Consider the following 27,207-nt stretch of genomic DNA (forward strand, 5'->3'; position numbering starts at 1 on the left):
CCTGTCCGTCTCCTCCAGCTATATCTGTAATCAAATGGTATTAACTTATTTCGGCCAACTAGTGTCATGGCGGGCATATGCAGCAGAGTCACCCATGACCTGATTTTTTCTCTCTACTTTTGAAGCTACTTCATCTAACCCTGTCAATGATATTCTGATGGGGCTAGATGAAGTAGGATGAGAGGAGGCTCATGTGGAGCATAAACATCAGCATAGACCAGTTGGGCCGAATGGCCTGTTTCTGTAATGAAAAATGTTGTATAATCTTATGTAAAAAATGTGGATACATGCTCAACCCAGATCCTAAACCAACAATAAAGTTGCAGTCCTCAGCCATATCTCATATATATTACATTTCAGCTATATTTTTAATCTATCACAATCATTTAACACCAGTTCCTGTGAATGTGACTATTGAAGTTAGTGCCAATGCAATGTTGTGCTGTCAGGCAGCTTCTGAGGTTACAGTGGTGCTGCACACCCATCATGTCCACATAGGAAGTGACTGCTGATTTTATGAAATGTACAGGGATAGTACTTGCCACAGAACAATGATTTGTGCCATTGTTGATTTTGTCAGAGTTCTGGTGGAGCTTGACTACAATTAAGATACTCCTACCATTAACCAATCCATGAGCGGTAAGTTTCTGTGCATTGCCAAAAATGTAATTCTGCACACCGGTGGACAAAGTTCAATATTGCACATGGCCGTCGAGGACCTTTATTTTTAAAGTTAAAGCATGTCTTTATTTTTTTATCTTTTTAGACAATTTTTCTTGTGCTTCCTCGATTCAAATGAAATGGCCAAACTCTGTTATTGTCTTAAAATATGAGTTGAGCATAGATATAACCAGTTACTGATGATGAGATGAAGGGATCATTGAAGGTATTCTGTGTCCAGTGCAAGTCCTTCAGGTCGCCGATGCCTGAAAAATAAGTCATTTTTAGTTAAATTTGAATCTTCTATTTTATTTGGTTACTTGAGGTCTGTGTAGATCATATACATGTTTACTTCAGTAATACAACTTTTATTGCTTTCTGTCCTTCACAAGGTGCGCATAGAGAGGAAGGCAGCCAAACGGAGTAGGGAGGCAATGCGTCAGATTCACAGTGAAACTCAGCGATTGATGCGAGGTGAGGTTTAAAGAATCTGAAGTAACTTCATTTTGCTTCCGCTTGCTACTTCCTGCTGCTCTGCTTTAGCGACTGGATCGTTCTGTAGCATATATGCAAAACTTCTCGGAGCCATTAAGTAGCATTGTTCAGTCTTGTCTAATTGAGTCGAGGAAATCAGTGTATTGATGAAGGAAATGTAGTTGATTTGTAAACATATTACACAAGACATTGGATGAGGTGTGTTGATAAAAAAATTTACGGCAAACTGTATTAAAGGGAGGGTGGCAGCATGGACAGGAAGGTGATTAAAGGATAGAAAACAGTAATGGTTAATGGATGTTTTTCAGGCTGGAGGGATGTAAACAGTGGTGTCATCCAGAGGTCAGTGTTTTGTGCTTTTTATTTCTCTCGCTCTTGACCTGTACTCTGGTATTAGGATGTCATATCAAAATTGGCAGACAACACACATGTGGAGTGTGGTTAATTGAAGAGGACTGTAAGGAATTTCATATCCTAGACAAGTTTGTAGATTTGGCAGATACATATCAGATGAAATTTTCAAGTGGAGAAATGAAGTGATGCATTTTAGAAAGAAGAATAGAGGACCTGTACCCTACAGGGTGAAGAATTAAAAGGCGTAGAGAAGCAGAGACTTGGGGGTTCAGTTGTATGTCTTTAAAAATGGAAGGACAAGTTGATCCCATTTTATTTTTTAAAAGTGCATAGAGGATCTTGGATTTTTATAAATAGGATTAGAATGTAAAAGCAGAGATGATGCTAAAACGATTTTTTAAAATCATTATGTTGACCACAGTTACATTATTGTGTTCAGTTTTGTGCACCTTGCTTTAAGAAGGATGTTGAGGCCAGGGAGAAGGGTACTGAAGAAGTTTACTAAGATGACACCAGGGATGTGAGGCTTTAGCTTTGAGGAGAGAAATAGGCTCTTTTCATCTGGAAAAAAAAGTTAAGAGGAGCTCTGAGAAGTATTCAGATCTGAAAGCTTTTCCCTCAATTACATTATTAAAACCTATTTCCACTGGTTGGTGAGTTTGTAATTAGAGGCCATAAATTTAAGATCATTAAAGTAACAAAAGGAGAGAGGTTAGGAGAATGTTTTTTGTGCACACAGTTGTTAGGACATGGAATGTCCCACCAGAAACCGTGATGGAGGCAGAATCCATAATGTCTTTATTTTTTTTTTTAAGTGGATAAACATTTAAAAGTTTAAAAGTCCCATTCCCATATCCTATGTGAGTAGCTCCTTCAGAGAATCAACGCAGGCATAATGGGCCATTTGGCTTTGTTCTGTGCTGTACAATTCAATGCTGATAGTATTAATTATGCAATAGGTACCTTGCAGTATTTAGCTCTGGTGATGTAGGATTTGAGCTGTCCAGAAAAGTTGGCAGTGCTTCCACTGTTCTAAGTTACAATGCCTTCACTATATTTTGGAATCTTGATGAGCAATGCAACACCTTTTTTCTTTTTGGTTTATCAAACTTGGACTTTATTACAACAGGTTTTCCAGTACTGATTCAGTGCCGAACAATTGAAAGTTTTAGGAATAGTAACTGCGAAATGAAAAAAGACCGAAGTTCATCTAGTTCACTGTCTGCCATCCTGGTGGTTGTATGATGCAACAATAATGGAGTTGTTGACTAATCATGACAATCAATCCCTATCAAGTAGACTAAAACAGACCAAGAGATGAGGAGGAAAATGCCCAGTGGTGGAAAGCTTTGAGAAATATACATCCAAAGTGTCCTGTTCCTCCCAAGTATGCTCCATTTATCATGTCCTGTCTCAAATTACTCATCCCAAAACATTTTCTGAAAGCAATCAATCTCATTTGCATTTGAATGCATCAATTCTATCCGCCTCCACCGTCTCTCTAGATTTATCACTCGATCACTGAAATAATGTTTCTGCCGGTCAGATGAATTTACTCCCTTCAAGCGCAAGCCGTGTCCACTGGTTCCACTATTCTGGACAAAGTGAAACAGCTTATCGTGGTCTACATTATCTAGTTCCTTTTTAGAATCCTAAAAACAGTAATCATATCACTTCTCAACTTTCTCTTTTTTCCAATGAGAGAATATGACCAATTTAAATAATCGCTCCTCATTATTCCAGTCCCTGCAATCCTCATAATCCAGTACCTCCATCCCCTCAATCATTCTGGTTGTTCTCTATATTTTCTGTGCAGAGGCGACCAGAACTGTACACATTATTCTAAATGTGACCACACCAATGATTTATGGAGTGGCAGGATTACATCACTATTTCAGCTCACTATTGACTTTTTAATACATCCCAACATCTAATTTATTTTACTCACTGCCACCAAGAATTGTTGCAATAGTTTAACACAGATGGCAGCAATACTTTTGCTGATATTTTCATTGAGTTTATTCTTGGCCTCAAATAGATTTGCTCTGTAATCATTTACAAGATGCAGCCTGAAAGTACCTATTTTAGGCCGCTAGAATTTGTGTTCTTTGTCAATGTGCGAGTCCAGTCGTAATTTTTTTTTCTCCTTCGGAGATTTAACTCCAGTTGAAAGATACATTTGAGAAAATAATAAATCTCAGTTGGGGATCGAGACTGTTCATGTGACATTTAATTTAAAGGCTATTGAGGTGAGGGCAGTGAGACTAGACCATTGTCTCGCCCTGCAGCAAAAGCTACAGTTTTTGATCTGGAATGCCAGTTGAAAAGTTTGTAGCCCTGTGACAATACTAAGAACTACTGAATATTGGTAACATTGTCCACTTCTTTTCTCAGAGGCAAGTTTATCTCTGCCATATCATGTGCCACAACCAAAAACCATTCATGATTTCTTCAAGAAACGACCACGACCAGCTTGCCAGGGAAGTGCCATGTCCTTGCTCAAGTAAGAGTGCATTTTTAGAGACACCTTCCTGTATGATAACTTGCACATATCAAGTAAAACTCCTACATCAAAAGCAGCTCCTACTGCACTTGTGCAACACTCCATTTTCTCACATTTGCCATCTTATGATTTTTCAGTAGGGTAGTTGTCAAAATTATTGGTAGTTTTGCACTGCCCAGAAAACTGTCTTGAGCACAATTACTTGGGATGCTTACAATTAGCATAATGCTGATCTCCTTCAGTTTGGTCCTCCAGAGGGGAAAGAGCAATAGGCTCATCCACTGTAAGGATATTATTTTAAACTGATGGCATTATAGTGAAATAATTACCATTCGATACCGCAACATTTGACTTGTAAATGTTATGAAACCAACAGTCCAGCTTATTCAAGGAGCTGAGAAAAAATAAGTGCAGTAACTGTTTTCTGCCCCTAGATGTCTTCATGTGCTTTGCAAATGTAATGTAGTATTATTTAGCATGCAGCAAAACATCTGTATTATAGCAGGCATTACTTTATTCTATTTAATTTGAATTTCAAGTATTCATTTGCACTAGATCACTGGATAAAACAAAGAAAGAACTTGTATTTATATGGTTCCTTATTTCCTTAGGACATCTCAAAGTGCTTCACAATTAATTACTTTTGAAGTGTAATCACCACTCTAAACTGTGCTGATTTCAGTGGCATAGTCTCAGGCAGCTGTCATAATCTGTCAGCCTTGGTACAGTAAATAGCATGCTCACCTGAGTCAGAAAAGATCATGATGTTCAAGATCCACTCCAGACACTTGAGCACGTTATCTGATCTGACACTTCAGTACAATTCTGAGACTGTGCTACACTGTTGGAGATGTTACTTTTCGAATGAAATGGAAAACGAAAGTGCCTGCCTGCTCATGGCACGATTTCAAAGTTCTCTGTCACATTACAACAGTGATTGCACTTCAGATGTACTTCATTGGTTGTGCAGGATGTGAAAGATGCTGCATAAATGCAAGTTCTTTCTTGAGGGGGGGGGTGGGGGGGAGTAAAATTTAATCATAATTAGATTTTGGTTGTTAATACATCTCTCCATTCTCCAGCTAACTAGGGTGGGAGAAAGTTTATTGGTATACTGACAAAAGCCAAACCTTGCCAGAAGCAATTTAAAATGGTCCGGTGATATATTTTTGCATTTCAGTGAGCTAGATTTAAAATGTGTTCTCTAGCAAATAATAGGATAAATTCAGCGTTCAACTTTTTCTAGTTTTTGGCTTCTTTCCCCTCCCCCACCCCAGCCCAAAATAATCATGGGAGTTTTTCACTTCTGTATTATTGTCTCCGTACAATATAATTTAAACTGTTAGTAATACCAAAAAAGCTGCGTTGATGCCAGAGAACTACATGGTTGATGCACAGAAACGTGTAACCGACATGCAACAATCCCACCTTTGGACCAATCCTCTCCATCTAGGACAAGTCCCAAAAGTAAATCCATGGTCTCTTTCATAATAACAGGTGCCTCCATTTTATCCAGCACTGCAAAAAGTATGCATGTCCCTTTTCTGTACTGGATCAAAACTCTTGTTATGCCTAGAGGGGGAAAAAAAAGTCCTATACTAAACAAGTAGCAGAGATAAATGCCATGGATAAAGATGTATGCTGTACCCTCGACTCTACGCTGGAAGAACAGCAATAGAATTTACTTGTTACTTCACCACAGAAGTAATTGCTTCGTTTCTCTTTCGAAGTTATGCAGAGCAATATTAAACTTCTAGAACTTGACCAACTTGTAAATATTCTTTGTAGATTAGTGCTTGATTGCAAAACTGTTTATGGTTAAAGTTGTTTGTTTGACTTTGAAATGTTCATTTTTAATACAGTGGCTAAACAATGCACAATTTTCTTTCAGATCAGCTAAGTATCAACCCTGCTCACTGCAGGAAACCTCAGATTCCACAACAGAGATTGAAACATTAAATGCCATCCCTCAAGGTGATGGACTACTTGATGAGTTGGTTCCTAACAATGAAAACTCCACAACTGTAGAGATTCCACAAATAGAAGAGCCCCATTTAAACAATTCAAATAATAAAGAAAATACTTGTCCTAACCTACCTGAAAGTGAAATTCAAGTAGAAAAGAATGAAGGACCCGTTGAGACAATAAAACAGCTGGATTTTTCCACTGACCTGGAAAGCAAAGAAAAAGACGATGTAAATCCTGAGTACAGCACGGGATCTGACCAGTACTCTTTCTGTTTGGAACTAGCTGAGAAAACTGGGTCAAGTGAAAAACTAACAATTATGCCTGAGGAACCTCCTGTTGAGCTCGATAAAATCGTACCTGATGCTGTGGTGAAACTTTCCAGTGATGTACCAAGTGTTACAGAAGAGCAACAACAGTCGGATGCAACTTCAATGGCCAAGCAACGGAAATGCAAATTGGACAAATTACGGGTGCTGGGTGTGGACCTCACCTTAAAACCTCGCCTTTGCGCTGACGAGGGTGCATTTGTAAACCTGGAGGAGCCCAAAGTAAACAAAGGTTATATTTCTCAAATGTTGAATTTACTAACGACTGTTGAGATTTTAAGCCAGCACACATTTTATCTTGGGTGTGGGTTGGTTGGGGGGGGGGAAGCACATTGTAACAAAACGATTAACTTTTTAAAGCCTTTGCTATCTGGTGATCATAGTGCCACATCTAGATAGAGGTGCTGCAGTTTGACAATACAAATTTATGTCTGAATTCCCCACCTGATTGCCACATGCCACTGAATTGGAGGCCTCCTGCTTACCTCAAAGGAAGGAAGGTAGATCAGAAAATAAGTGGTTTGGGATCATTTTCAAGCACCCTTTTAGCTTGAGTATTCTTGGAAGGTTAAGAGAGTCCTGTCCTATCTTGTAAAATATGTGGTGCCAAAAGTCTAGAAAGAAGTTTACATTAAGAAAAGCTAGGATCATTGAATATTTAGCCACTAGTGTTTTTTCTGGAATGGTTTGTCTGTGGATTAGTTCAGTTCAACCATTCAAATGAGTTTAGTCAATGATGTGACTAGGATGACTTGTATGGAAACATACCTGAAATGACAGATATGTTATAGAATCATAGAATGATACAGCACAGAAAGAGGCCATTTGACCCATTGTGCCAGTGCTGGCCCTTTTGAAAAAGCTATCCAATTAGTCCCATTTCCCCTGCCCTTTCCCCATAGGGCTGCAAAATTTCCCCCTTCCAAGTATCCAATTCCGCTTGGAAAGTTATTATCGAATCTGCTTCGACCACTGTTTCAGGCAGTGCATTCTAGTTCGTAACGCCCCGCATTAAAAAAAAAATTCTCCTCCTCACCTCTGGTACTTTTACATGCATGTTGAGGGAGTATTTCAAAGTGTTTTGTTAAATTAACAGAGCAAATATCTACTCAACAAAAGTGAATTCCAAAGAGCTTGATTTATGCGCAAGTACAACTCCATGTTCAATGTCTGTGTAAAGAAGTTGGATTTTGTTTTTCTGTTCAGAGCTTCAAGCATTAAAGGAACGATTTCTGAAACATGGCATCAAGCCTGTTAAACAAAACCAAGAGCGCCATGTAGAACTTAACATTATTCGGAAAACAACTACTGCTGATGGGAAGGAGGAGCTGAAAGCAGATTCTGTAGCAGTGACCCTGGGCACAAAAGAAGTGGAAGAATTCGGACCATCAAAGCCAGGCAAGTGTTTTAACAAATAGAGATAGCTGTTGATCGATGTGTAGAAGTGATTTTTCAGCCTGGAGCTTTAGTCTAGATCTTGAACCATTATCAGTCCTCCCTCTGGCCATAAGATCTCTGCTCAGTCTGCAAAATGTTAGCTGGCAGTAAGTTCAGTAAAGCATTTAAAATTAATGGCTTTCAGTGGCTAAATTGGCAATAATCACTGCAGTGGAGTCCAATTTTGATTAATTCTGAGGCATTCACATGTGCAATTTAGTCTCATTCACTGCACATCATAGTTACTTGATTGTTATTGCAGTCAGTAAAACTTGTCAAGTAAATTTGAATTACTTTTAACTTGATCCCACTGTTAAAGTTTAGTTCACATATTTTTGTTTCTCATCTGGTTGCCGATCAAAACTTTTTAGCTTGGTAGGATGAATAGCAGTTTAGGGAATGGGAAGAGAATGAAGCCAAGTATTAAAAAGCCAATAGCAAGATTCGTTGGCAATCTAAAATACCTGAAAATATTTGTGACAAAAGTGTGTGCGCGGTGTCGATATCTTGTACCCCTGTTGAACCAGCAAAAGGGCCATTTAATTGTGAAGAGCATTAAAAGTTACTCCATTTGTAAACCAAGTTTTATGGGATGTGATGGTAATATATTTTAGTTATACATTCCTGTACATTTTTTTTTAATTATCTTGTCTTTTACTGTCGTATCTTTGTTGCATTGTACAGGTGAGAAACTGCAAGCTCTGAAAGCTAAACTCCAGGAAGCCATGAAATTGCGTCGGATAGAAGAGCGTCAGAAACGACAAGCACTATACAAACTCGATAATGAGCAGGGGTTTGAGGATGAAGAGGACGAGGAAGAAGACCTGACAGATTCTGAAGAAGAGAGCCCTGAGGTATAATCCTTAACTTTTTAACTTTACATCAGTTAAAGGAAAAGGAAAGCTGGGCAAGGATACTTATTGTACAAAGTATTTCTCCCACTTGTATTAACATTAAACATCATATCTCCTGCATGTTGAGCTTAATTTTTTTCCGATGCCGCAGAGACCGCCATTGGGGTCTCCACTCGCAACCTGGCCACTCTGCTGATGTATTGGGGGGTGGGGTGGGAAGAGAGAGAAAGGTTTGCATTCATCCCAGAGTAGCTCTTGATATCATTATTCCTACTTCATTGTCCTTCAGGCTTGCCTGAACTGCTGGTTCGCCTACAAAGGAATGGAAATTCTCCAAATTGGTTGAACCAGACTAATCTACGAAGCATGGAGATGGAACTAAATGGAGGAAGTACATTTTCTTGCAGTTGGAATGGGAATTGTGCACAAATAGGAGTAATTCACATCTTGGAATGCTGTGGCTGATTTGTGTGCTTATTTGTATTTGTTAAGCCCTGATCTATTTCATTTAGGTTGACACTGGTGCTTTTATATTTGTCTTAGACTGTCGAATTTCTGCTTGGTGATGGGGAGGAGGCTGGGGTGGAAGCAGATGATGACACTCAATCTACTGATACAGCACAGAGTAAGTGAAACCCGATCAAAGTGAAGTGAACGCCATCAATGTATAGAAATGTAAACTTGTGTATTGAAATGGCATTTTCTGATACATAAAGATTGATTTTATTCAGGGAGCACCACAAATTGACTGACTTGGCAGAGACCCTGGATTTGTGGGCCTTGATCTGTATGGCTAAGTGTCACACTATGCAATCTGGCCACAGCTATGAGCGGGAGAAAGAGGAGGACGTATCCATATCAAGCATTATAAATTCAGAAAAAAACAACTCTTTCGCAACCAGATTTATAACAATAATGTGTCCATTTAATGGGATGGGTAATTGAACACTTAATGGTGTTTCTGGTGTGGCTAGTTGTTCTTTTCAGATTTTCAGCCAAAAGGTAATGAGTGGAAGTGATCTTAACAGGGTTTTTATTCTGCTTTGTTTTAGTTCTGTGAAATAATGAACAACTGTTTTGCAATAACATCTTGCGTGGTCAGTTTTTCCATCCTGTGTAGCAGTTTATGCAAACTTTGGCACTCCTAACCCTTGCATCTGGTAGAGTGAGGCAAACATTTAACTAGTGGATGTGTAACTTGTTCAGTATTTTGACTTCGACTTCTATGAAATAAGGATTTTTTTAAATTACTAATTGAAGCAAGATTTATTGAGAAAATCTTAATATACAGTGGAATCGCCATTATCCACCTTTCTATTTACCTGCTAGGCTTCGAGACCTCTCGCTGCATAGCTTGCTAAAGCCAATCTCTTTTTAAGCCACATAAATGTCACAGCCCGAGAAAGATTCAATTTATCTTGTGAATTTATAGGTAGAAATGCACTTATTCCAAACCTCGATTACTAAAAGATTGCAATTTTATATTCCAATAAACAGATCACTTTCAATTAACGATGTGCACATTTATAGAAAGTGGTTAAACCTACTAAGCTCAGCTGTAAAAAGTGTCTCTAGACACCAGATCAGATCTAGACTACTTCTAATGGTAACAGGTTTTTTATTACATGTAACAAAAATTACATAATCACACTCTTGATGCTTTATTTCAGATCAGGACCTAGTAACCCAGAAGGAATCTACACCAAAACCAGTTGCCTTAGAATTTCTACAGTCCTTAAAATCTGGCACAGCTTCCTCTTTTAAAACGAGGTAATTTATAAATATTTTCAGCATGAATTATTCTGTGCCGCTATTTTTTGCGGAGCTTTAAAACAGTATCTGCTATTTTCATTGATGAGGAACCCTGGATTTAACTGCAAATGTATCAAATAATGTTGTGGACTTAAATGGTTTCATTGGGCAGCCAATTGTATCTTAAATGTTTCCTTTGCTATCAAGTTTTTTTTCCCTATCTGTCTTGTCTACCAAATTTTTCTTGAACTTAGAAGTTTGGAATTGGCATTTCTTGATTCAACTTGGTAACCTTTTGAGCTAATCAGATATGGATATTATTTCTCCATTCATTTTACATTTTGCTTACTTGTGAAAATGAATTGATTTATGTTAAGATGGCTGTGTAACTACACTAATCATTTAAATTGGTAGCTTAGATAAGAGGGTAACTATTTATTTGGATTGTGACTACATTCATAGCCAGTCTGATCCCCAAGAGTTGGGCCAAGAATATCTTTGTGTGGACCATTATAAACATTGTAGCATGTTGGAGTATTCATGTGCTGTGCAGTGCGTAGTGGTTATCGTTGATTTGTGAGTGATGAAGGAGGAGCCCTGAGAGGCCAATCTCTGCAAATTTCATCACATTTGTGATGGTAATCAAAATTGAGAGAATTTGACTTTCCGTGTTTGCACTCTGTGGTGACATGGTAGTTTTGAAGCTATGGAATGTAATTCTCGATCGATTCATAGTCTTTAGAAAAGCTCCTTGATGTTTTTGGCGAGCATTAGTGAAGTACATGCTTAACAATACCTATAAATGTATTTGGTTTTACTCATCTAGAATTGTAATATTTTTCAGTGAGCAGACTTCTGGCAACAAATTGAGACTACAACTTCAACAAACCCCGCCCAAAGGAGATAGCAAACTTGGTAATGAATTTTAGTTTCTGTCCCATGACTTGTTATTGCTAAAAGCTCCTCAGGGAAATTAGCCGGACATTGTTAATTAAAGGAGGTACTTTCAACTGATGAAACCTGCCCTTAGCCCTCATCTCCCTATCCCTCCGTTTGGTCAACCTAAAAGCAATTTTTAAAGTTTACAGCACAGATGGAAAGCTTTTGGCCCTTTGTGTCTTGATAAGGTTCTTGATTTAAAAAATATATATATTTTGACTCTTGTGCAGACTATGCCTTATATTGGGTTGCAGTTCTGCAGATTGTGGTGATCACTGGTGTCTTGCCCAACTGGTGGTTTGTGAGCATGAATGGTCCGTATTGATAGCTTGTCAACTGTGGGAGGAGCTAACTCAGCAGCACCTAATACCCTCTACAGAACATATTTTCAGCCAGAGTTGCTGAATTGTAATCTAGATTTTTTTTGTTTTGTGTTTTCCTACCTACCACAGACATTGATGCAATTCTAATATCTTAACTGCTAAAGCGTTACATTTGACTTTGTGCTATAATGCAGACTATCTGCGCCTGGTCATTTTGTGAACCTTTACTTCATTACTAAATGCTATTTTCTTTAAATTTTAATATCTCAAGCTAAAAATGACTTCTGGTAGCTAAATGTGCTTTAGTGGAAATATTTCCTTTTATGTCATTTTTTTTAAACTTGGGAAGTGTAACTTGGGTCTACCTTGAACAGTGACTGATTAGTGAAAATAGCAGATCAATCACTGGGTGTTTTCAGAAGTGACAAGAGTGCAGTTTTGACCTAGTATTTATAGCCATTGTATATATTTTAAAACAATTTGATTTATGTTTCAGATGAAGATGACTCCATCTCCCAGGCCTCCACAACAAAGGAGAATAGCCACAACAGTAGCTTTGAGCTCATTGGGTCAATGATTCCCTCCTACCAACCAATTAACAAACAGCCAGGCAGATTTGGAGTTGCTATGCTGGGAGGATTCAGATCACCATCACCTAACCTCTTTAATCCAAACAGTCTGTTCAAAACGAGCTTCATCAGTTCAGCATCTAAGGTAAGCTTAAGGTGCAAAGTTTAGATTCATCGGGTTTCAGTTTAGAGCAAACTGTTGATGTCTTGGATTGGAGGACTGACTTTCGTATAAAAATTGGTAGCTCCAATACTGGTTATTAAGATGAAAAATATTCTGGAATACATTTTTGCTTTTATGACTTGGGCCCTTGATCTGATCTTGTTTGAAGCAAAGTAACATAGTTTGCTGTTGGTGATTGGAGAGACCAACTCAAACCCAAGATAATTTTTTTTGCCTTTTTTAAAAGTATGTCAGTGATACTGTATGTCTGGCAGTGCACCAAACTGAACATTGCCAGCTAGGGGCATCATATTGTCATAAATGCCTCGCCACCACTCTGACCTTCCAGATGGAGGAGGAGTAAAAAGTGCCAAAAATTAAATGTCACGATATATTGTTGATACCAACAGAGTTCTGGGAAGCTATCTGAGCCCTCAATGCCAGTAGAAGATTCACAAGATTTATACAATGCATCTCCAGAACCGAAGAACTCTGCTGGTGAATCCCAGTTCAGGTTCTCGCTTGAAGATGAAACACAAAGTCAGTTACTAGATGCAGATGGGTGAGTTGCAGTCTTCATTAAAAAGACTGGGGTAAGGGAAATAACAACAATAAGTTAAAGTTACTAAGTATTAATTTTTTTGCTCAAATTTTCAAATTATTTTTAACATTGTGTATCTTTCACATTTGCAAGAATTGGAGCTTTCCAGATGATAGTTGCTGAAACAGCAATGTTGAAGTTCTTGAGCATTTTTCTGTTGTATACCACTTCAAGTTGCTTTCCTCAATGTTGGAACACTATATAAAGTATTTCTTGCTGTGTATTAAACCATCATAAGTATATTATTTTCCCGTTTCACCTTGCTGTATATGCATGGAGGATTGATGTATTTTAAATCTTCAAAATAATTATTAAATTGAAATCTAGCACGACTTCTAAATAAATGTAATTTTTTAAATTGTAGGTTTTTGAATGTGGGCCATCGCAGTAACAAGTGGCAGCCATCAAAACGTCAACTGATCTTGGATAGTATGGATGAAAATGCAATGGATGCGAATATGGGGGAGTTGTTAGGTTTTTGTTCAGGAGAGTTCAAATCTCAGAATCTTGATGCACTTAAGGACAAGAACAAAGAAAAAGAACAAAATATTGATGAGTTGCTTGGACTTTGCTCTGGAAAGTTTGTATCTCCAGGTACTCATAGTTTTTTTTTTTGTTGAATTTTAATTGCCGTCTTAATGTTTATATTCTGCAGATGTGTTTTGGGAATGACAAAAGACTGATGCTTGGACTTGATGCATAATGTTCCTGTATTTATCCTTGTTTCACAACATAGACTGGGCAAATATGAGTTTGAAACAAAGAATTTTCTAGTAACCATAATGTGTCACCAGGATGTATCTGTAATGAGAAGTTTCTGTCTTTCTCTATAGCAGAATCCTCATCTTCCATCTCTTCTGCTGCAAAGCAACAAAAAACAATGACCATAGCGTCAGATGATCTTATGACAGAGGTGCTTGCGCTATGCTCGGGTTCTTTTCCAACAGACAGGTAATTGATAACTTTCAATTCTGCAAAGCAAAATCTTAATCCAAGCTTAGTACCATCTAGATCAGGCTTTCTTTATAATATGGACTGCCGTATTACATGCAATATATTATGCATTTTGAAATTCTACCCTTTAGTGAAATGTGTTTTTCATTATCTTTGTAACACTTTTAATCTCTACTTAGAGAAGATGATGAGGAAGATGACCAGGAAAATGAAGATGACCAATTTCAGCTGTTAACGGATGATGAAGTTTTTGAGAGTGAGGTGAGAAAATGTAGATTTGAAATTTGGGAAAGTGATTTTGTTCCATATTCAAAATATTAAGGTCACTCGCTCGTTCTACTGGTTAAGCACTGGACTCTTAATATAAAAAAATATATTAAAAAATCGCAACATTACAAGTTCAAATACAGCCTTCCCAATTAATTCATTTGGTCTGCTAAGGATGTGCTGTTTTCAGCTGAACTGCCATTCATGAGGAGCTGGGATAAATGCAGTCCCAGGCACACATTTTGTTGAAGGAGCTAACCTATCGCACACTGCCCCTCCACCTCCCCCCAAAAAGTTTCCAATACAGGGAACAGCAAGATCATTTTGAGGTAAACTAAAGTGATAAATCAGATCTGTTTCAATAAGAATCATAGAAGTTTACAGCACGGAAGGAGGCCATTTCGGCCCATCGTATCCGTGCCAGCCAACAAGAGGCTATCCAGCCTAATCCCACTTTCCAGCTCTAGGTCCGTAACCCTGCAGGTTATGGCACTTCAAGTGCACGTCCAAGTACTTTTTAAATGTGGTGAGGATTTCTGCCTCTACCACCCTTTCAGGAAGTGAGCTCCAGACCCCCACAGCCCTCTGCGAGAAGAAATTTCCCCTTGAATGCCCACTAAACCTTCTACCAATTACTTTTAAATTCATGCCCACTGGTTGTTGACCCTTCTGCTAAGTGAAATAGGCCCTTTCTATCCACTATACCTATATCTAGGTCCCTCATAATTTTATACACCTCAATGAGGTCTCCCCTCAGCCTCCTCTGTTCCAAAGAAAACAAACCCAGCCTATCTAATCTGTCCTCAGAGCCAAGATTCTACACTCCCGGCAACATCCTCTTAAATCTTCTTTGTATCCTTGCGTGCAATCACGTCCTTCCTGTAATGCGGTGACCAGAACTGCATGCAGTACTCCAGCTGTGACCTAACCAGTGTTTTATACAGTTCAAGCATCCCACCCCCTCTATGCCTCGGCTAATAAAGGCAAGCATTCCGTATGCCGCCTTAACCACGTTATCTACCTAGCCTGCTACCTTCAGGAATCTGTGGACATGCACTCCAAGGTCCCTTTGTTTCTCTACACTTTTCAATGTCCTACCATTTAATGTGTATTCCCTTTCCTTGTTAGCCTTCTCCAAATGCATTACCTCACACTTCTACGGATTAAATTCCATTTGCCACTGTTCTGCCCACCTGACCAGTTGATTGATATCTTCCTGTAGTCTGCAACTTTCTTCATTATCAACCCACACAGCTGATTTTAGTATCATCTGCAAACTACTTAATCATACCCCCTATATTCAAGTCTAGATCATTGATGTATACCACAAAAAGCAAGGGGCCGAGTACTGAGCCCTGTGAATCCCCACTGGAGACATCCTTCCAGTCACAAAAACATTCCATCAACCATCACCCTTTGTTTCCTGCCTCTGAGCCAATTTTGGATCCAACTTGACACTTTGCCCTGGATCCCTTGGGCTTTTACTTTCGTGACCAGTCTTTCATGCTTATCAAAAGCTTTGCTAAAATCCATATACAGTACATCATATGTACTTCCCTCATCAACTCTCCTAGTTACCTCCTTTCAAAATTCAATCAAGTTAGTCAGACACGCCCTTCCCATAACACATTAGTGCTGACTGTCCTTGATTAATCAGTGTCTTTCTAAATGAAGATTTATCCTTCCTTCAGGATTTTTTTCCAATAATTTTCCCACCACTGACTGGTCTGTAATTACTCAGTCTATCCCTTTCTCCCTTCTTTAAACAAAGGTACCACATTAGCAGTCCTCTGGCACCACACCTGAAGCCAGAGAGGATTGGAAAATGATGGTTAAAGCCTCTGCTATTTACTCTCGCTTTGCTTAACAGCCTGGGATACATTTCATCCGGCCCTGGGGACTTAACCACTTTCAAAGCTGCTAAACCCCTTAATATCTCTTCTCACTGTTTATTTCATCCAATATTTCACACTACTCCCCCTCGATAGCTGTGTCTTCATCGCCCCTCTCTTTTGTGAAAACAGACACAAAGTATTCATTAAGTATTCATACATCTTCCGCCTCCACACACCGATTACCCTCATAGTCTCTAATAGGCCCTACCCATTCTTTAGTTATCCTCTTGCTCATAATATTTTTATAAAACACCTTTGGGTTTTCCTTCATTTTTCTTGCCAAGAATTTTTCATGCTCTCTTTTCTTTCCTAATATAGTTTTTAATTTTACCCCTGGACTTTCTATAGTCCTCTCGAGGTTCTGCAGTATTTAGCCCTCGGTATCTGTCATAAGCTTTCCTTTTTTTTTCCTACCCTGTATGTCCCTAGACATCCAGGGGGCTCTAGATTTGTTAGTCCCACCTTTTTTCTTTAAGGGCACATATTTGGCTTGAAACCTCCGGATCTCCTCCTTGAATGCCTCCCACTGCACTGACACTGATTTACCTTCAAGTAGCTGTTTCCAGTCCACTGTGGCTAAATCATCTCTCGGCTTAGCAGAGTTGGCTTATCCCCAATTTAGAACTTTTATTCCTGGTCTATCCTTGTCTTTTTCCATAACTATCTTAAATCTAACTGAATTATGGTCACTAGCACCTAAATGCTCTCCCACTGATACCCCTTCCACCAGCCCAGCTTCATTCCCTAAAACTAAATCCAGAACCGCCCTCTTCCGTGCTGGACTTGCTACATACTAGCTAAAAAAGATCTCTTGAATGCATTTTAGGAATTCTGTATCCTCCATACCCTTCACACTAATCTTGTCCCAGTTAACATTAGAATAGTTGAAATCCACTACTATTACTGCCCTATAGTTTTTGCATTCTCAGAAATTTGCCTACATATTTGCTCTTCTATCTCCCTCTCACTGGGGGTCTATAGTACATGCACAGCAGTGTGTTCGTCCCTTTTTTGTTTTTCAGTTTGACCCATATGGCCTCGTTTAATGATCCCTCTAACATATTGTCCCTCCTCACAGCTGTAATAGTTTCTTTAATCAATACCGCGACCCTCCCTTTTTACCCCCCTCCCTCTTTCGTCTGAAAATCCTGTAACCAGGACTGTTGAGCTGCCATACCTGCCCCTCTTAGCCATGTCTCTGTAATAGCTATAATATCATACTCCCAAGTGTCTACATGTGCTCTCCGCTCATCTGTCTTATTCGCTATACTCCTTGCATTGAAGTATGTACCATTTAGTACAGCCAGACCTCCTTGTTGACTACTTTCTAGCCCTTGTTTCCTCTCCTTCAAATTCACTTTCTACATTTTTGATTTCCAATTCCAGCTTTTAAGCTGGAAATTGGGTCCTTTTATCCATGTGTTACATGACTGACTATCATGTACACTACGTGATGATAAGCCCATATTTAAAGTGGCAGGAAAGGATCTTGTAAAAGAAATGCGGAAAGATTTGGGATAAATGTCAATTGGTCGTTCCCACGTTAGAAGCTATAGGATGAGTTAATTGACCGGTTCAGTATCTTCGTGGCCCCCCGCCCTGCGAGAGAAGAGCTCCGCAGGTCGGGCTATAAAAGAGCTGGAGCGGCATATCACTTCAACCTCCAGCGCAAGTTGCTCCAAGTGTGCGATGATTTTAAGATGGGCGACTGGATGACGTCATCAAAACCCTGGTCGCCGTTTTGGAGCGTGGGCAGGAACATCAGCAGGGTCCAGGTTCAGAGGAGAGTGGGAAGGTCGGGGCGGATGAGCGGCGAGTGTGAGCAGATGAAGGCACGGCTGTCATTGATGGAGTGAAGAGGTGTGATGCACAAGAGGCCAGAATTTGAGGGAGGGGGTTGTAGTGCAGAGAAGGCTGAGATTATGGAGTGATTTAAACATGAGGATGAGTATTTTAAATTCTACCAATGTAGAACAGCAAGGAAAAGGTGATGGGTGAGCAGAACTTGGTGCACTATAAGCTATAGGCAGCCGAGTTTTGGATGAGCTTAAGCTTAGCTATGCTTAAGTGGAGGATAGAGAAGGTCGGCTAGGAGAGTATTGGGGATAATAGTGCCTGTAGGCGACAAAGGAATTGATGGGTTAGGGAACATGAATATAATTTAAAGTTTTGTGGTGTTTTTGTTTTCGAAATTGATGAGGAAAAGATGAACTTGTCAAATTTCTGTAATCAGGATGAGAAAAGTAATGGAGAGGAAGATGGTGAGGAAGAGGAAGATGAAGAGGAGCAGTTGGCCCAGGAAATTCAAATGAAACGTAAACTGTAAGTATGACACTGATTTTATTTCCCCTCCTTCCCTCTAAGCTACGGTTGCACCTTTTTATATTTTTTAATATGTATTTCCAAAATATGCCTCTTTTATACAGTTGAATCTTGTAAACTGTATTGAATCGTTTCCTTCTGTTCATTTTTCCATCTACTGGAAAATTAATTTGTTGATGTTGGAAGGAGACAACATCTAATATGCGGTATTTTGGTTTTGTGCTTGGTATGGTTCTCATGGTCAAATGGTAGAACAATTCCAGGCTCCCATCTGAAAAGTGACCATTTGCCTGATGTACATAGAAACATAGAAAATAGGTGCAGGAGCAGGCCATTCAGCCCTTCTAGCCTGCACCGCCATTCAATGAGTTCATGGCTGAACATGAAACTTCAGTACCCCCTTCCTGCTTTCACGCCATACCCCTTGATCCCCCGAGTAGTAAGGACTTCATCTAGCTCCCTTTTGAATATATTTAGTGAATTGGCCTCAACTACTTTCTGTGGTAGAGAATTCCACAGGTTCACCACTCTCTGGGTGAAGAGGTTTCTCCTCATCTCGGTCCTAAATGGCTTACCCCTTATCCTTAGACTGTGACCCCTGGTTCTGGACTTCCCCAACATTGGGAACATTCTTCCTGCATCTAACCTGTCTAAACCTGTCAGAATTTTAAACGTTTCTATGAGGTCCCCTCTCATTCTTCTGAACTCCAGTGAATACAAGCCCAGTTGATCCAGTCTTTCTTGATAGGTCAGTCCCACCATCCCGGGAATCAGTCTGGTGAATCTTCGCTGCACTCCCTCAATAGCAAGAATGTCCTTCCTCAAGTTAGGAGACCAAAACTGTACACAATACTCCAGGTGTGGCCTCACCAAGGCCCTGTACAACTGTAGCAACACCTCCCTGCCCCTGTACTCAAATCCCCTCGCTATGAAGGCCAACATGCCATTTGCTTTCTTAACCGCCTGCTGTACCTGCATGCCAACCTTCAATGACTGATGTACCATGACACCCAGGTCTCGTTGCACCTTCCCTTTTCCTAATCTGTTACCATTCTGATAATAGTCTGTCTCTCTGTTTTTACCACCAAAGTGGATAACCTCACATTTATCCACATTATACTTCATCTGCCGTGCATTTTCCCACTCACCTAACCTATCCAAGTCACTCTGCAGCCTCATAGCATCCTCCTCGCAGCTCACACTGCCACCCAACTTAGTGTCATCCGCAAATTTGGAGATACTACATTTAATCCCCTCGTCTAAATCATTAATGTACAATGTAAACAGCTGTGGCCCCAGCACAGAACCTTGCGGTACCCCACTAGTCACTGCCTGCCATTCTGAAAAGTACCCATTTACTCCTACTCTTTGCTTCCTGTCTGACAACCAGTTCTCAATCCACATCAGCACACTACCCCCAATCCCATGTGCTTTAACTTTGCACATTAATCTCCTGTGTGGGACCTTGTCGAAAGCCTTCTGAAAGTCCAAATATACCACATCAACTGGTTCTCCTTTGTCCACTTTACTGGAAACATCCTCAAAAAATTCCAGAAGATTTGTCAAGCATGATCTCCCTTTCACAAATCCATGCTGACTTGGACCTATCATGTCACCATTTTCCAAATGCGCTGCTATGACATCCTTAATAATTGATTCCATCATTTTACCCACTACTGAGGTCCGGCTGACCGGTCTATAATTCCCTGCTTTCTCTCTCCCTCCTTTTTTAAAAAGTGGGGTTACATTGGCTACCCTCCACTCGATAGGAACTGATCCAGAGTCAATGGAATGTTGGAAAATGACTGTCAATGCATCCGCTATTTCCAAGGCCACCTCCTTAAGTACTCTGGGATGCAGTCCATCAAGCCCTGGAGATTTATCGACCTTCAATCCCATCAATTTCCCCAACACAATTTTCCGACTAATAAAGATTTCCCTCAGTTCCTCCTCCTTACTAGACTCTCTGACCCCTTTTATATCCGGAAGGTTGTTTGTGTCCTCCTTAGTGAATACCGAACCAAAGTACTTGTTCAATTGGTCTGCCATTTCTTTGTTCCCCGTTATGACTTCCCCTGATTCTGACTGCAGGGGACCTACGTTTGTCTTTACTAACCTTTTTCTCTTTACATACCTATAGAAACTTTTGCAATCCACCTTAATGTTCCCTGCAAGCTTCTTCACGTACTCCATTTTCCCTGCCCTAATCAAACCCTTTGTCCTCCTCTGCTGAGTTCTAAATTTCTCCGTCCCCAGGTTCGCTGCTATTTCTGGCCAATTTGTATGCCACTTCCTTGGCTTTAATACTATCCCTGATTTCCCTTGATAGCCACGGTTGAGCCACCTTCCCTTTTTTATTTTTACGCCAGACAGGAATGTACAATTGTTGTAATTCATCCATGCGGTCTCTAAATGTCTGCCATTGCCCATCCACAGTCAACCCCTTAACTATCATTCGCCAATCTATCTTGGCCAATTCACGCCTCATACCTTCAAAGTTACCCATCTTTAAGTTCTGGACCTTGGTCTCTGAATTAACTGTTTCATTCTCCATCCTAATGCAGAATTCCACCATATTATGGTCACTCTTCCCCAAGGGGCCTCGCACAATGAGATTGCTAATTAATCCTCTCTCATTACACAACACCCAGTCTAAGATGGCCTCCCCCCTAGTTGGTTCCTCGACATATTGGTCTAGAAAACCATCCCTTATGCACTCCAGGAAATCCTCCTCCACCGTATTGCTTCCAGTTTGGCTAGCCCAATCTATGTGCATATTAGAGTCACCCATTATAACTGCTGCACCTTTATTGCATGCACTCCTAATTTCCTGTTTGATGCCCTCCCCAACATCACTACTACTGTTTGGAGGTCTGTACACAACGCCCACTAACGTTTTTTGCCCTTTGGTGTTCTGCAGCTCTACCCATATAGATTCCACATCATCCAAGCTAATGTCTTTCCTAACTATTGCATTAATCTCCTCTTTAACCAGCAATGCTACCCCACCTCCTTTTCCTTTTATTCTATCCTTCCTGAATGTTGAATACCCCTGGATGTTGAGTTCCCAGCCCTGATCATCCGAGAGATGCTACCGCCCAAGGAGTCATGCCCCAGTCTTCAGAGGAAATGTAGTGAATTTATCTTAAAGTTCTGCAGTAGATTATTGGCTTCTTCAGTTATCACAGCTCAAATGTGCCTCTAATTTGAAATTATTTTGTAGGAAACTAGGGGATTTTGTAGAGCACGAGGCTGAGCTCTCAGGCAGCGAAGCGGCAAGTGATGAAGAATATGATGCAGAATCTGATGATTATGAAGAGGATGTAATTGATGAGGATCTGCCGTCTGATGAGGAACTACAGGAACAAGTGAACAAAATTCACATGTGAGTACTTGCCCAACAAATAGGGCCATTTTCTATCTGGAATATCAGATAAAGGTTAAGGATGAAGTAAGACATTTGATTGTTTCATTGGATGACATTTTAGAACCTTGCTGCCTTTTGCCAAATATCATTGTGCACTGACTTGTAGAAAGACCAAGTTTAACAAAGCCTTTTAGGAATATAAGATCTGTTTACCTAAGCCAACAATTTGATGTCAATTTAGGTTGAATATAAGAAAAAAGAAAAACTTGCTTTTATATAGCGCCTTTCACGACCACCAGACATCCCAAAATGCTTTTACAGCCAATGAAGTACTTTTTGAACTGTAGTCACTGTTGTAATGTAGGAAATGTGACAGCAAGCTCCCCCATGCAGCACTGTGATAATGACCAGATCATCTGTTTTAATGATGCTGATTGAGGGATAAATATTGGCTTGGACACCTGGGATAACTCTCCTGCTATTCTTTGAAATAATGCCGTAGGATCTTTTACGTCCACCTGAGAGGACAGACGAGGCCTCAGTTTAACGTCTCCTCTGAGAGGAGGCACTTCTGACCATGTAACACTTCCTCAGTACTGCACTGGAGTGACAGCCTAGATTGTTGTGCTTAAGTCTCTGGAGTGGGACTTGAACCTAGAACCTTCTCGCTCCGAGGCCAGAGTGCTACCCACTGAGCCACAGCTGAGACGAACAAGACAAGCAAATATTAAAATGTAACCTTTAGCTTATTAGCAAAAAAATTCCTGGTCAGCAATTATGGATTTTCCTTTTGAAATATCAAGTCTCTTTGGACTATAGCTAACTTCCAATTCAAAATGATGGGTTTTGTTCACCGCCAGAATATTTTAGTTGCATAACTGTATTTATGGGAGCTCGGAATGATTAAATTGCACAGCAAATCAAGTTAGAGCTTATTGTTTTGTTCTTAATGAACTGGATCAGTACCTTGCAAGACCGTCTGAAATTGAACACCATAATCGGAGGAAAATTTACCTTTTGGACTTGTCCTCCAAGATCCTCATGCCAAGGTTGCTGTCATGTGATTAACTTCCATGTTTAAGTATAAGACGAGTGTAGAAGATAGGAGCTTGATTCCCGAATGAAGAAAGATACCAGGGTTTTTGGTTCCCAACACTTGGATACTAGAACAAGGCTGACCAGGCTGTATGTTCTATTGATTGGTTCCTTGCTTGTTATCTTAAAAGTACTGTATCCTTTATCCTTTAATCCTTTTTCTCTCTTTATCCATCCTCCCACATTTGCAGGAAGGTATTGATGGATGATGATAAACGGAAGTTGCGTCTTTATCAGGAACAATACCTGGCTGATGGAGACCTGCACACTGATGGACCGGGACGAGCACGAAGATTCCGTTGGAAAAACATTGGTGTGTTTTTTTAAATGCCAAACCATTGAGATGAGATCATTGCAGGGTTATCGGAGAGTATTTTTTAGTTAGAGCTTCCCTTAGCTGTCAGCGTTTCTAAAATGTAAAGTTAGATTAGATTATGTTCAGAGCATGAGATCCCCTGGAGAAAAGGTGAATCATAATTGCTTCTTGCATACAAAAAAAAAGCGTTGCTTAAATTTATATATGCATAACTTGGTTGAATGTTTATGGGGGGGGGGAGTGGGTGCACATCACTGGCATGGCCCACATTTATTGCCCATCCCTAATTGCCCTTGAAGTGGTGGTGAGCTGCTATTTCAGAGGGCAGTTAAGAGACAACCACATTGTGGGTCTGGAGTCTCATAGGCCAGAACAGGTAAGGATGGCAGTGAACCAGATGGGTTTTTACAACAATCCAGTAATTTCATGGGCTCAATTTTCCATATGGGTGATTTTTGGCGCAGTTGAAGAGGTACGTCTGATTTTTTTTTTTTTTTTAGTGGCCCAAATGCGCCCCAAAAAATCCAAGTTTTGCAGGCATTAACTTTGAATCTGGAGCGGTGCAGATTGGTATTAAGCTTTGTGGGTGGAGCTTAAGGCCTGCGCCAAAAACTGATGTTGCTAGGGTAACGAGAGACACTCAGAAGGGCTGAGGTTGGAAACTGAAAAAGAGCTGGAGCTGGGGCTGGGCTGGAAACTGAAGCCGCTGCCGCCCCGGGCCGAAAGGACCCCGCACTGGCCCGCCCGTGTATTATCTGACTTATCATGAGCAACCCACAGGATTTGTAACACAAACTTCTCTTTCTTCCTCCCCCACCCCAGCCCCTCTTATTTTCTTTCCTCCTCTTCTGGAGGCTCTGGCTCACTTAGTATGAATGCACGGACACCATCCATTCTCCAGTGCCTTGACCAGGTGAGATAGTTAATCTTAGCCAAAGAGGTAATGTGGGCAGGTGCGGGGTCCTTTTGGCCCAGGATGGCAGCATGCCAACTTGCACCTATCCCAGGCTGAAATGCCCCCCCCCCCCCACCAGCACTTACCTGCCCTATCTTCAGCTCTGCTGAACAATGGTGTCTTCTCGCCGCCGATTTCCTTAAGTGTAGGAAAGGTTTTTCACAAGCGCGCAGTGTGCCGTTTTTGAAAAAAATCGTACTTGGCCAAACTTGCTTAAATGGCCAGAGGTGGCACACACGGCAGGTTCCATCTCCAGTGACGTTAAAAAATCGGGAATTTTAAAAATCGGACGTACCTACTTTAGAACAGCTCAGAAACTTTTGCCAAACTTGCAGATTATTGTCTGCTCAAAACAAAAAGCTGCATATGCCAAAAGAACAGCACAGAATGGTGGCCAAAATTGAGCCCAAGATCACCATTGCTGATACTAGCTTTTTATTCCAAATTTATTTAATTAACTGAATTTAAATTCCCCAGCTGCCTTGGTGGGGTTTGAACCCACATCTCTGAATCATTAGTCCAGGCCTCAGGATTGCTAGTCCAGTAACATAGCTATTATGCTACCGTACTCCTTAATTCTAGCAAGTACTTTTAAACACTGCCTGATCACATTAAACAATGCATGCTTCATAGAGCAGGCTGTATTACTGCAATGCAATTTGTTTTTGCATATGACAAACATGATTGGTTGACTTTAGCATCAGATGACTGTGAGCTATAGGTTGAAGCACCTGTAGCTTTAATCTGCTGGTGATACTAGTGAGTTTGTTTTCACTGATTTGGGCACTGAATAAAGGCACATATGGGCAGTGTGGTTGTTACAGATTCCTTTACTATTGACTATAGGAGATGCACCCATGATTTTCTGATAAACCATGCAGTGAGTCTTGGACAATGCCACCTCGTGTCTTTATCTTCGTCGCATCCACATCTATCCTGGCCTACAAGTCTGGTGTGGCTGCCTGCAACTTGCTTCTGCAGAAAAACACTTATTAAATCTAAAATTGACTTTATTTTGAGTATTATAAATGTGTGTTTTGTTTCAGATGATTCCTCACAGAATGACTTGTTTCGTGGAGATTCTGAGGATGAACCAAATGAAGAGGAAGTAGATGATGCAGAAGTAAAATGGCGAAAGGATCGATTTGAACGAGAGCAGTGGCTTCGTGAGCAGGTGCTTTTTGTATGCCAGCTGGTTTTGGTTCATCAATTAGATGCACTTAATAGCTTACAGCAACATTAAGCCTTTTGCAACCGTGAATCATCCATATTTGGTAGGGTTCACCTGAACGTTGCCATATAATTAAAATTTTGGTATCGGACTTTGTTGCTTGGCCAGCCTGCTACATAGATAGCTTTTGAATAGACTTGTTTGGGGGTGGAAGAAAGAAAGAAAGCACAAGAATGTGGATCGTTTGCTCACATGCACGCACACCAGATACACTCTAGAGCCCCAAAAGTGGGTGTGGAGTGGTTCATGGCTTAAATGATTCTGCCGTCCTGGCTCAAGAATTGTATGGAGGCAAGGGCTTTGATCCAATATTAACTCTGTTTCAAACTGGCTGGAATTACTTGACTACCAAATCTCATTGCAGAAATCACCATCTGTGTTTTAAACAGAATCTAATTTTGCAATTTCATAAACTGAAGTATACAAGTTGAGTTATGGAAGTTCTGGAGTGCCAGTGAAGGGTATTTTTCAGACATGATATACCCTTAAAATAGGCTCTCGCTTTACTCTGTCAACAGAACATAACAGAAAGCATTCCTTCCTTATTTGATCAAACTGTTATCATTTGCAATATCAGACATCTCTGGGCTTCTTGCTGTGTTCCACAGTGGTAATTTCTGTCCAGTGCAGCTGCCTTATAAGTCAGAACCTTCTGCAGCTACCTGCCCCAAGCATACATGCTGCTCACCATGCATCCCTAGTCAATTAAATACAGCTGTCACTGGGAACAAAAAGCCGCTGTAAAGGTGAAAAAGACTGCCCCTCCTGACTCTTGATATGGAAATCTGCTAGCTCATTTTGCAGATACCAGGATACCAACCTCTGTTTTTTTTTGGAGGAGGTGGGAGATAGAGATGTGAAGATCTACACCATTTTATGGGTTGTCATTTTAGTTCAAATGTAATTGGAGGCTTCTTTGAGGATAGGAGTAGGAGGGAATTTCTTATTCACATGGGATGGGAAAGAGAGGAAAGTCAATCTCTGAAAAAAGTGTTGGTCAGTGGGCAACTGATTTTTGTATACTGAATTTTTTTTTAACTTTGCTATTGTATTTTTAAGGTCAAATCTTTTGTTGGATTTCTTCAGTTTGAAGTATAATCTATCTTTCTTTCCCTGCAGTCACAGGATGTAGGTAGTGAGGAAGAGGTTGGTGAAGACAGCCAATTCATGAAACTGGCAAAGAAAATTGCTGTCAAAGCTTTGCAGAAAGGTGTGTACAACCATTGCAATCCATGTTCTTCACAACATCTCACAGCCCGAAGCATTTTCTGATTTTAAAGCGAATGGTTGAAAACTAAGTGCCATATCACAAGTGTAACCAACTTCAGTCCTGTTCTTAAATGTACTTTAGTTGTAATGACAACCATTATATCAAATTTTATTAAATATATCTTGTGTGGAAACCTACTGGAGACTCGTTTATTTGAACAAGACTGAGATTGTGGCATAAAATATAGAACTACTTGGTATTGCCATGTGTAAAGCACAAATCATTAAAGGAGGCTCAACCTAATGCTTGCCATGTCTGGGTTTGCAGGTAGTTCCATGGAAGTAGTTCCAGAAAAGAAACCGCAGGAACCGATGGGATTCAAGCCCCAGAAATCCTCTGGCCTTTGGGTATGTCATCATTATTGAATTGGTTACTTGCTCATGGGTTTGAATAAATGCTCCCAATCTCAAGTATTCTAGAAATGAGGGGTGAGGAAAGGGATACATGTGAGTTTTTTTTTAAGTGTTCTTGGATTCACTTCGAAATATAATTGCCTGTTTATAACCGGCACTTAAGAGAAGGCATTTCAATTTTTTTTTCCTGGGGCAAAATAAAACCTTTCATTTTTATAGGATCTCAGTTTTTTGATCA

At 40.2% G+C, this 27,207-nt stretch overlaps 1 protein-coding gene across 3 annotated transcripts in view; it reads left to right on the forward strand.

Annotated features, from left to right (window-relative positions):
• Window positions 1-27,207, forward strand: part of LOC139279849 (claspin) — a 59,628-nt gene that overhangs the window by 25,788 nt on the left and 6,633 nt on the right. For 2 of the 3 annotated variants that reach the window (XM_070899112.1, XM_070899114.1), the window contains exons 6-24: window positions 1,053-1,134; window positions 3,904-4,012; window positions 5,904-6,538; window positions 7,513-7,704; window positions 8,428-8,597; window positions 9,141-9,222; window positions 10,268-10,367; window positions 11,194-11,264; window positions 12,108-12,325; window positions 12,754-12,905; window positions 13,309-13,538; window positions 13,778-13,895; window positions 14,078-14,159; window positions 18,294-18,382; window positions 21,606-21,767; window positions 23,036-23,157; window positions 25,162-25,289; window positions 26,466-26,556; window positions 26,884-26,963. In XM_070899112.1, the coding sequence (XP_070755213.1) occupies window positions 1,053-1,134; window positions 3,904-4,012; window positions 5,904-6,538; window positions 7,513-7,704; window positions 8,428-8,597; window positions 9,141-9,222; window positions 10,268-10,367; window positions 11,194-11,264; window positions 12,108-12,325; window positions 12,754-12,905; window positions 13,309-13,538; window positions 13,778-13,895; window positions 14,078-14,159; window positions 18,294-18,382; window positions 21,606-21,767; window positions 23,036-23,157; window positions 25,162-25,289; window positions 26,466-26,556; window positions 26,884-26,963 (2,913 nt within the window). The remainder of the gene's footprint in view (window positions 1-1,052; window positions 1,135-3,903; window positions 4,013-5,903; window positions 6,539-7,512; window positions 7,705-8,427; window positions 8,598-9,140; window positions 9,223-10,267; window positions 10,368-11,193; window positions 11,265-12,107; window positions 12,326-12,753; window positions 12,906-13,308; window positions 13,539-13,777; window positions 13,896-14,077; window positions 14,160-18,293; window positions 18,383-21,605; window positions 21,768-23,035; window positions 23,158-25,161; window positions 25,290-26,465; window positions 26,557-26,883; window positions 26,964-27,207) is intronic. The other variant, XM_070899113.1, reaches the window with a different exon arrangement.

The sequence above is a fragment of the Pristiophorus japonicus genome, chromosome 14 (genome assembly GCF_044704955.1).
Source record: "Pristiophorus japonicus isolate sPriJap1 chromosome 14, sPriJap1.hap1, whole genome shotgun sequence".
In the NCBI taxonomy this organism is placed as follows: Eukaryota; Metazoa; Chordata; class Chondrichthyes; family Pristiophoridae; genus Pristiophorus; species Pristiophorus japonicus.